The sequence below is a fragment of the Zosterops lateralis genome (genome assembly GCF_965231275.1).
Source record: "Zosterops lateralis genome assembly, chromosome: Z".
In the NCBI taxonomy this organism is placed as follows: domain Eukaryota; kingdom Metazoa; phylum Chordata; class Aves; order Passeriformes; family Zosteropidae; genus Zosterops; species Zosterops lateralis.
In genome coordinates this window covers 16,892,816-16,904,182 of record NC_139800.1, presented here as the reverse complement: position 1 = coordinate 16,904,182, position 11,367 = coordinate 16,892,816, and the positions used below count along the sequence as shown (strand labels likewise).

The window sequence follows — 11,367 nt, the reverse complement described above, 5'->3', positions numbered from 1 at the left end:
ACAGAGCGCCCGCCCGCACCCGAGCCCGGAAGTGAACGGCGCGCTGACCGCACTCCCGCCCTGCCCCAGGACGGACCATTGCGGCTCTCGGGGGGGCCGGGCCGGCCCACGGGCGCGCGGGGGAGGACGGGCCCTACCGCGCTGCCGAGATGCGAAATGGCGGCGCGGGCGGGGCGGCCTGTCGGGAGTGGCGGGGCAGCGAGTCTGCCCTCTCAAAACAGACCTTCGAGGTCTGTGCTTCCAATAACCTTGGATTAAATTAAATCCATTTGTTCTCCTCAGTTCCTCTTCCCACATCCAGACTATTACAGGAATACGAAGAAAAGTAGGAGTCTCTTAACTCCACGTATACCTTGACACGTATCCTGCCCTCAGCTCGCCTTGCCAGCCACTCACGCCGCTCATTCACCTTCCATTTAAACCTAAACCTGCCTTCCGTTCCATGCGTTTGGTATTTTCTACAGACTGAAGACCATGCTTCTCAATTATAGCCTATAACTGGATTAATTTCTTTAATCACATTCCAACTCCGCACTGAAAGGAGCACATAAACCTGGAGAAGGAGCGACTATTGGATGGATATTTTCAAATGGAGAGATCATCAATTGAAGAGGAAGGTTGTGGGCAACTCCCACACCTTCACTTCCTTTCCCTAGTACTCTAGATTAGGTGAATGATTCAATCTGAAGTGGCTTCTCCTGCCTACCAACACACAGCCCCTGAATGTGTTTGCAAACAGACAAATACATCAGACAGCAAGAAATGGACAGTTTTATTCTAGTAATGGTCCTAAATCCAATTCAAAGAGCCTTCAATATTACTTATAGTCATTAATTTAACAGATGGAAAACAGAAATTCTGGTCTATGCAAAAAAAGGGTATATTTTAAGAAATTCCTCTATGCTAATGGCATTTAAAAATAGGGAAGTAACCTTGAGGGGTGTTTCCACTCAAGGGAGAAATCATACACTCACTCTAGAAAGGGAAGGGTTGTGTCAGAAGCGTGTCCATTTAAAAGTGGGACTGAGCTCTTATAGTACATAAACCACACATATAAAGTGATTGTCAGCCAGGTGTTTCTAGGTCACCTGTGTCAGCTCAGCAGCTTCTAGCGCAGCAGCTTTACTGTAGTTATCGGCATTGTCACTAGTGGAGTCCTTTCTCAGGAACTTTGCCACATCCTCCTCACTGCCAGTTTCTGGCAGGAAACAATTGTTTTTCACATCCTCAGGATGTTTAATGCTTTGAATAGTTGACTCAGGCTGGTTTTAGCATTCTTCAACACCAAAAGCAGCATGACACCCCTCCTCCACCCACCTCTGGTAACTTTTGCTAACACGACAAAATTTGAGGTTTTACCCCACTTAGAGCATCCTGCTATACTACAATAGTAGCGTTACACTACACTACGATAAAATTGTACAATCTTTTGTTACAGTCTGCTATGTAACAGTTGGGCCTTCGCTATTATGTATTTGCTTTTGCAAATTATTATAAATTGTAACTGCTTTTGTAGATGTAATGTGAATTGCTTTTGTGAACAGCAGAACTAAAACTGTGCACAAAGCAATATTACAAGATGTAAGCATGCTTGCAAAAGATGTATCACAATATGACTGCTCTTGCAAAATTGCACAGGCAGAAAACAAGACACCATAAAAGGAGAATATCAAGTGGCATCAGAAGACCACCAAGGACTGCCTCTCTGACTCTCAGAGACTGTAACTGTGGACTTATGGAAAGCTGTGGCAACCTGAGGCAGAGCTGTGGTAAACGGGCTCGGAGAAATGTTAAAAGTCATTTGAGGAAGTAATGCAACTGCAACAATATAAAGGACTGTTTGCTGAAGAAATGGGTGTGCCTCTGGCTGTTGCCAGGCTCCCAGTGCTGTTATTTTTGCTATATTGATCTGTCCCTTATTATTCTTTATTAAACTCTTAAATTTGAGCAGTGGGCTTTGTTTCTCATGCTTTGAAGCATAATTTTTAAAATTATTTGGCCTAATGTTAGATCTTTGGCTCTAAAAATCTTGTACATCACAAGTAGGAGACACACAAATCAGAATATACAAGCTAGCATAGTTCTGGGGTTTGGGGAAAAAATATTTATTGTCAGGCTATCAAATTTCAGAGTGGGATTGGATAGCAATTTAACATCAGGAAAAGAAAAAAATGACAAGATCTTTTTTGTAATGCAAAAAGCATTATTTTAACCTTTTGGAAACATTCTTAGTAGTATGAGGAGAAAATTATGTGTTGAACATCACAATGGGGGGGGAAAGAATGGATTAAGCCATAGCTAGGTGAAGAGGGAAAAATTATTTGGGGTGTCTGTGAGCTCATTGGTGGTCTTGATACCAACTGATTACAAGCTATTTTTGGCTTTAACTCAAGCTGTTATCCTGATCATGATGAAAAAAATGAGAATTCAAAAAGCTCTACAGATCTATTCTAGAAAAATATATCATTTCATGAATTAGTAAGTAATCTCTTAGATACCACAACATTTTAGAAAATGAAAATAAATAAGCTGTTAAAGTCAGATGGGAACTAGACTTTAGAAGCCATTCATTAGTTTTATATTTGCAGCGAAAAGTGAGTATTACCAAAATATTTTGTCCATTTGTATAGCAACTTTTATGTTCATATCACTGCATTCAATTTTACTTAAAGTTCTTTGCCACACCTAGAGCATTAAGTTGCTTTAAAAAAAAAAACAAAAAAAAAAACAAAAAAAAAACCAAAAAAAAAAAAAAAAAAAAAAAAAACAACCATAAAATCTACAATAGGTAAAGTCTCCCAGGCTGAGTCAAATCAAGCATAATCTAGACCAAGCCTTATAGTAAGATCACTATGGATTAATATTTTAATATTTGATGCTTATGTACAATACATATGAATGTACACAGCTTCTTGAACTTTACTCAGTGTGACAGGTAATGATAAACACTTTACAATACTAAGCAGCACTGCTTCCTCCATTGCCTTTTGCATGTAAGAGTCATACTAAAAGATTGACATTTTTTGGCTGACAGTGAAAATTTGAGTAATGTATTGTTAGAGTGTGGGATGCCGGCTGTCCTCTTAGAATAGCTGTAGAAACAAGACATAACAGAGGAATTACTCCATAAGTCTTTTAAGCCAACTTACTTTCTGATAATCTCCTCATTACACTAATTATCTTGAAAAGCCCATGCACTACTATAAAACCACTTTTTCTGTTTGTTTATTCACACTGGGCATGCCTCTACTTCTAAGACAATTTTAAAACAAAAAATGAACTCAAAGCTGACTTTATGATTTCTGTCAGTTATATCCATAATCTCATTTTGAGACAGAAAATTGCTGTTAAATTCCCCTTGTACCATTTATTTCTTTAAAATTGTTTCTATATTTTCAGTAATATTCCCATATGTGGGAAGGCTCAGGGGACTCTAGCATAAATAGAGCTGCTGTTCTGTGGGAACACCCCCAGCATGTTTGTTACAAGTGCCACGAGTTTGGGGCTCTGGCATGCACACAAGGAATGTGCTTTGTGACACAAGGGAGCTGGTGCTGAGGTTCAGGGACACAGCAAGGCTTTCATAATGCATGTCTGCAATGCCATCAAGCCCCTGTACAGTTCAGGGCCAGCAAGGAGACCAAGAGTGATAGATGATGTAAAAATTAGACAGTACAAGAAAACAAAAGATGGAAGACAAAAGGGAAAACATTCTCAGCTTTACTAACAAGAAGGAATGTTAATGTGGGTTGTTTCTACTAGCTGGTATTAAGACTTCCTTGGCATCATTGGTGGGCTCTGCAAACAGGCACATGCTTGCCCTTTTTGACTTTTGACTCCTCAACATTATTGCTGAATGTTCAGAACATTTCTTCTGGTACTATTTCCACTTTCCCTCTCCTCTCCCTAAAAGCATACATTTTGCCCAGCTCTAGACTTGTATCTCTTCTGCTGTTTCTAGCTTCTAAGTTGAAGACACTGCAGAAATCACAGAATGGTCTGGGCTGGAAGGCAACTGTAAACATCCTCTAATCCAGCTTGCCCTGCAATCAGCCAGGACATCTACAACTAGACCAGGTTGCTCAGAGCCCAGGCCAATCTCTCCTGAAATACTCCCAGGGATTGGGAGTACTGTAGCTTCTCTGGGAAACCTGTTCCAATGTCTCAGCAGCCTCATAGAAAAAGACTTCTTCCTTTTACATAGCCTGAATCTACCCTCCTCTAGTTTAAAACTATTATCCCTTGTCCTATAACTGCAGGCCCTACTAATAGGTTTGTGCTCATCTTTCTTCCAAATCTCCTACAAGTATTGAATGGCTTCCTGGAGCCTTCTGTTCTCCAGACTGGACAATCCCAACTCTCTTGGTTCATAGAAGAGGTGCTGCAGCCCCCTGAATCTTCTTTGTGGCTCTTTTCCGGGCTTGATCCAACAGAACCATGTCTTTCCTGTTCTGGGGACCCCAGAGCTGAATGCAGTGCTCTAGGGTGAAGGTCTCTCTGTAGACAGAAGGACAGAGGGGCAGAGTCACCTCACTTGACCTGCTAGCCACACTGCTCTGGAGACAAGCCCTGCATGTGGTTGGCTTTCTGGTTTCTGGGCTGCAAGTGCACATTGCTGGCTCCTGTCCAGCTTTTCAAGCACAATTACCTCAATCCTTCCTCATAGACAATCTCTCAATCCCTTCATCTCTCAGTTGAGATTTGCCTTGATCTGAGTACAGGGCCTTACACTTGGCCTTTTTGAGTATCTTCAAATTCACATGAGCCCACTTGACCTTGTCCATATCCTTCTGCATGCATCCTGTCCCTTGAACATATCAATCCCACCACTCAGGTGTCTCCTGCAAATTCTCGGAGGGTGCACTCAATCCTACTATATCACTGATAGGGGAAGTTACACTTTGACCTTCTCTTATGGCTCACATGCCTACAGAAGCCCTTCCTCTTCTTTGCATCCCGTGCCAGGTTCAGCTTTAGCCACACCTTGGCCTTCCCAGCCCTATCCTGTCACAACTGAGCAATGTCCCCACGCTCTTTCCAGGATACCTCTTCCTGCTCCCTGCCTTTGTATGTCCTTCTTGCCCTTCAGTTTGGAGAGCAAGTCTTGACTCAGCCATGCTGTTGGTTTTCCTTTCCTGGTTCCTTACAGATGGGAATTGAGAGCTCTTGCTCCCTGTGGAACATGCATTTCAAGGATCTGCCAGCTCTGTTCCACTCTGAGGGCAGTGGGTCCCATTGACTAGCTCCTTCAACCTAAGAATTGCTGAACTCTCCTGCAGGGAGATGCTCATGCACCCTGCTGTTGTGCCAGGGAGCTCAAAGGGCCTCACTCAGGACCACGGTTTATAGGGTTGCAAGATGACTGACTTCAGTCCTCAACCCGTTTCCATCTTGGCCACAATCCAAGGCAGTAATTACTGGAAAGTTCCAGAAGCTCGTAACCATATTGTTCCCTTCAGACTATCTTTCAGGCAAGCAACGTTCCTAGGCTATCGGGGATGACTTACTATCTCTTGTCAGCCTCCTTGATTAGGACAGTGTTTCTGATAAGTTCAAGAGCAGTTTTGGTGAGGGGGTAGGGGGAGGTGTTTGGGGGCATAATACATCACCACACAAGGATCTTTTACCAAAGGCAAACTTTCACTACTGTTGTCACTTGAACACCTCTCTGCCTTTAAGACACCTTCATCCAAAACACTTTTAAAAAGTGAGACTTGTGCACTGAACAATAGGAAATGTAATTTCTGATGTAATTTGGACTACACCATCTATCCGTCTAAAGGATGCAAAAAATCACACATTACAGACTGGATATGGCAATACTTCTGTATACATAAAGTGTACAGTGAGCATTATGCAGAGGTTCAATTGACAACCCTTGAGTTAAAATGCTTAACAAGATCTCAACAAAAGATTATATACTGAGCAACCAGCAAAGCAGCCTCTCAATATTTAACACACTACATATAAGAGAAGTGCATCAAAACCTATTTCCTGTATGGTGAAAATATAACTGACACATGAAGTACACAATCCTTTCTGAACAAGACAAAAAAAAAAAAAAAAAGCCCACAAAAAACTGATTTCCTGGCTCTCATCAAGAACTTTAAAACAATTGGAAACGGCTATCAAAATTCTTGTCCATAAAATTCTTTCTTGCTGCAAGTAAAATTCTCCCTAAATAAACAGTTTCAGCTACTCCAACTCACTGGAAGTTTCAATCACTGTTACCATGGTGTGTTATTATACAAATGTTCATTTTTCAGTAGAATTCATGATAAGCTAACAGGCATCAGCATCAAGTAGCTAAGCACGTGCCCTTACAGTGTCTGTATCACGTCTCCAGGTCAAACAGGTTGCTCAGAGCAAAATCCCATGCTACAGAAAGATCACCCAAGACTTGGCAAGCAACGGCTTTCACTCCCACCCAGTACAAATACCTGCCATACCACCATCCAACTGTGTCATCGCTCAGAAAGCTCTTCCTTAGAATCCTGCTGACCTGTTTTCATACTGGTCTTAAGTTTTTTCTCAGAGAATAAGGACACATTTATGATTACTTCCTCCCTATACATAAGCATTTCCCAAACATCACCTAAAACCACATTCCAGGGGCCCTCCTTATCCCTGGGAATCCATGGACAGTACTGTACACAGTGTGTTTTAAGAGCCTTACTGTAAGTGGCAGCCTCACTACCATTTACATTCTGACTTTCTCAAATGGACCAGCTGAATCTAGAGCAAGTACAGTTTATTTGTTAAATGCTACACAACAGCAGCAAATAACTTCTTTTGGTTTAGAAATGGTCCAAGTTGATATGCTGGAGTATCCAAAAGCTCTAACACCATTTAAAAACATAGTAAAGTGCAGTTGGGCACTCCAATCTCACACCTGGCTGAAAATTTCTGTGGTTTTGCAAAAGGTGATACATCCCGATTATTCCCTAGTGACAAAGCAATATTCTGCTTCTGGAAGTTCATGACAAAACTAAGAGCAGTGTAAACAGCCTCAGATGCTTAAAGCATCACTACTTTTCTGGTTTCTAGCATTGTCTCTGCAAAGCAATCTGAAAATCCTGTAAACCCTCACAATAATTACTGCAATTCACCAGCCTTTCATAGTGGCACCTTATGATCACTTTCTTAGTGTGAGTTTGAATGCCAGTAATACAGAATAGTAATACAGTAGGATACAAACTCATAAGGCATTTATCTGTAATTTTCATGTAATTCAAACTGACTTACTACTCTCTGGTATCAATTTATTATTTACACCCAACACAGCTAACTCAGATCTGTCTACTTTCCACACCAACCCCACCAGGCCATTCAGACAATTTCATCCACAGCAGATCCCCAACACCCCTGTGCCTACAGCACTCCAGGCTTAGGAATTCCTATTTGCCCAAGAAGCAACGCTCCACACACTAAGTAGAATCTTCACGAGCTTTTCAGCACCACAGAGCAGAGAAAAAAGAACAGTTTTGGAAATCCCTCTTTCACTAACACTCCCAAGACAGAGCCATTATTATAGCTACTATTGTTAAAACAAAATTCTGTCTCTCCATGCTACGGTGTACTGAGATCAGAGGCACAAAGAGCAAACCCACAGTACTAATATTCCACATGGCTAGCATGGGACCTCCTTTGAGTAATACATACAAGCCTCTTTTTCAGTTCTGTGGAGAGATTATGGTCCTTTTCAAGACAGAGGCACTACCACATGAAGAGTCAATTAAAGGATTGTTTAAAATTAATCAGTTCAGAATTTGTGGTTTTAAGTATTTATGTATTTTCAGGAATACTACATTTCCAAGTATGCAAGTATGAAGTAAAGTATATAAAAAAGGTGACAGATTTTTCCGGGTAAGACCATTTATTTTAACAAATAGATGAGTCTTTAAGATGAACTGGAGGCTGCAACAGCTGCTCTCTTGGGCTTCGGTGTGGTTCCCTCACGGAATCCATTCCTGCAAGTAGAAATATGGTTACCACTTTTTGAGAAGTTGATTCCAGCTCCAGGTTATTTTCATGTTTTAGATGAAGCTCATTAGCTTTTTTCAATTTATTTCAGAAATGCGCTGAAATCACTAGAGCTCATCCATTCAGACCTTTTTTTTAAAAAAAGACATTAAAAATTGTCTTGAAGAAGAAATATGGTTTTCACTCTCTCCTACAGAAGTAAATGTTACTTCTTGAAACAGGAAGATTTCATTATCTGAGTGAACACTGCAAATACAGCTCAGGTGCTGAGAGCACATTTTAATTCATATTCCTTCTAGCAATCTGACTAAAGAGGTCTTGTTTTTGAGGCCTATTTCTTACAAAAATCCTCTATACCCCCAGCCACACTTCTCAGTCCAGAAGCTGCTTTTGGATGACATTTCTACTTGAGCAACACTCAGTGGAAAGCAAGTTACAGCTGCACATTGGAAGGTATTTTATGGCTGTCACTGGAAAAGAATAAGCTAACAAAACGAGCAAATTGATCCCTCAACCACACCCAAGACTGAGACTTAAAAATCTCCTACCTTTTGCTAATAACACCAATCTACATTTTAATCTGAATTATGTATTTTTTGCATAGCTTTGTACAGTAGACCAGAAAACACAGACTTCCATGGGAATCATACAACACCCCCAGTGCCTTCCAAGTGTATCTCAAAAGCTTTTTAACAGGTCTTAGAAACTTGCAACTCAGGTTCTGATGTAATACCTATTTAAAGCTGACTGAAAGATGAAGAGGGAAACCAGAAGTTACTCCTGTCCTCAACATTTTTCTGATTGAGTAAATGGGGATGGAAGTGCATTTTGAGATTTACCTCTACAAAACTTCCCACTATAGCGTAATTATCCTATTTAACTCAATCACAAACAGATGCAATACCACATAAAGCATTTTTAGATGTGTGGGCTTATTACAATAACCTCTGTTCTGTACTACCTTCATTTAGAACTTTTTACACATCCTTTGTCTTTCCAGTAAGGTTTTTTTACTCCTCAAAGGAGGATAAAATGCAGACAACTATACAAAGCACATTATTTTGTGACATATCTAAGATCATATACCATTAGGTGGTACAAAAACAAAATCAGAATGTTAACTCTGAATGGTGAACTTTGCCATTAGGTGGTGTCTATGCAAGATTTCACACCACACTAGTGTGAAATGAAGTGTTTTACCTGAATCGACGGTAGACCTTCTTCAGGTGCCTCATGCGACCAGTACCAGTGGTGTTGCGTCTTTTAGCCTTTGCACTCCAGTTATCTAAAACATGTAAGTTACTGTTATTTGCCCCCATCAAGTAACTTTAGGTACATGTTACATTTGTATGCTACAATTATTCAAGCTGACAAAAGAAAAAACTTGACTATAATTTAAATCAGTTTTTAATGCAGCAATACTGCACATTACCTAGCATATAGTTAAACCATCATTAATTTGAACAAAGCTCCAAAATGCAAAACGACAAAACTGCAAAATGACAGTTTTCCTACTTGACTGGAAAACAAGTCAAACGACTGAAGATAAAGAAACACATTTTTTAAAACTAGAGCCAGTTAAGTTTGTTACTTACACTTTCTCTTACGCTTAGCAGGGTAACCACACTTCCCACAGGTCGATTTCTGCAGATGATACGCCTTGGACCCACATCGACGACACAGGGTGTGTGTCTTGTTCCTTCGCTTACCAAATGATGACGTACCCTTCGTCTGAAAAGCATTTCAAGACATGGAAACATCACTAAGACTTCCGAGTCACAGAACTAAAAGAACAAGCCTTAAAAAGCCAAGCGCAAACCGAGTCGTTTAAACACGTCGGAGGCACATTTAACTCCGAACCGCAACTCGGTTTTAACTACAAGGAGCCTCCATTTCCAGGACACATGGCCGCCTTCGCTCATGTGGCCCCGCCTCTGTGCTGAAGTAAAACGCCACGGCACGTTTATATCGGCTCCCCTCTCCCCACACCCATCCCCCTACAGCAGCAGACTGCTCTCTACTGACGGAAAGTGACTTGCTTCCCACAGCAGCCGCACACTCACCCTTGGCGACCGAACTCGCTCCTGCTACGTTACCGCCCGGCTGCTCGGCCACGGCGGCAGCAGGTACGAAGCGGGAGCCCCCAGAGCGCCCGCGGTCCCACACCGCGCCACGGCCTGGCCTGGCCTGGCCTTGCCTTCCCGCCCCGCCCGGCCCGGCCCGGCGCTCGCCGCCAGCCCCCGGCCCCGGCCCCGGCGCCGAGCCCGGCGGGGGCACAGCCTGGGGCATCCCCGCCGAACCCCACGACACCCCCGGGCTGCGCGGCGGCGGATGGAGGTGGATGGCGGCGGATGTCCCGCGAGCGAGCGCAGCACTCACCATCTTCGCCGGCCGCCAGCACCAAAGAGGCCGCGCTCCGCCCCGCTTCCGCCACGCCCCCGAGCGCCCTTCCGGGGCGGGCCAGCCCGGGCCCTGGGCGGGGCGTCCGGCGGGGACCGCGGGCAGGGGGCTGGGGGTGCGGGCACGGAGCTGGGGGGCCCGGGCACGGCAATGAGGGCCCGGGCACGGAGCTGGGGGCCCGGGCACGGCGCTGGGGGGCCTCGGGCACGGCGCTGGGGGGCCCGGGCACGGCGCTGGGGGCCTTCGGGCGGCCCCTCTGGTGCCAGGCCCGCGTTGCCCGGCCAGTGCCTCAGCGCTAAGTTCTCGCCCTGCTCATACCGACAGCATGTTTTTATGGAATCACAGTATCACCAGTTTTGGAACAGATGTACAAGACCGTCCAGTCCACCCGTCCGCCCAGCGCTACTCCTGTAACACTAAACCCCTAAACCACATTACCCGGTGCCAGGCCCAGGCGCCTGTTGAGCCCTTCCAGGGAGAGCGATTCCACCACCTTCTCGGTGACCAGTTTCTGACCACCCGAGCAGTGACCAAATTTTTAACTTGGATCTTCCATATCGCAGTTTCAGGCCGCTTTCTGTTGTCCTCTCCATAGGCACAGTAGAAAAGACCAGCTCCCACCTCACTACACCTTTTTTCCAGGTAGTTGTAGAGAGCAATGAGGTCTGATGGGTGAGTTTTAATGAGTGAAATTCAGGCACAGGGTACTCCTCCCTGTTTATGAAGTTACATAACTTTCAAAGTAAGCTGTTTTGAGCAATAGGCCCTCCTGCGCTCTTTGTTTGCCCCTGTCCTCCCCCAGACCCCTCCAGGGCACTGGACAGTCTGCCTGAGATGTAAATAAAGAGAGGGACGTGGTCACAGCGCCAAGCATGACTCCAAGAAACATTTGGACAATGCTCTAGACACATGGCATGCATCTTGAGGCTGTCTTGTGCAGGGCCAAGAATTGGCTGGTGATACCTGTGGATCTCTTCCAATTCA

General features: G+C 43.8%; 1 protein-coding gene across 1 annotated transcript; it reads right to left on the bottom strand.

The window, feature by feature from the left end:
• Positions 1–7,857: 7,857 nt before the first annotated feature.
• Positions 7,858–10,443, bottom strand: RPL37 (ribosomal protein L37). The gene is made up of 4 exons (XM_083884280.1): positions 10,363–10,443; positions 9,579–9,714; positions 9,184–9,268; positions 7,858–7,970 (listed from the first exon to the last, which is right to left on the bottom strand). The coding sequence occupies exons 1-4, from the start codon at positions 10,363–10,365 to the stop codon at positions 7,901–7,903; spliced, it is 294 nt and encodes a 97-aa protein (XP_083740406.1). The 5' UTR covers positions 10,366–10,443; the 3' UTR covers positions 7,858–7,900.
• Between the last annotated feature and the right edge of the window lie 924 nt (positions 10,444–11,367).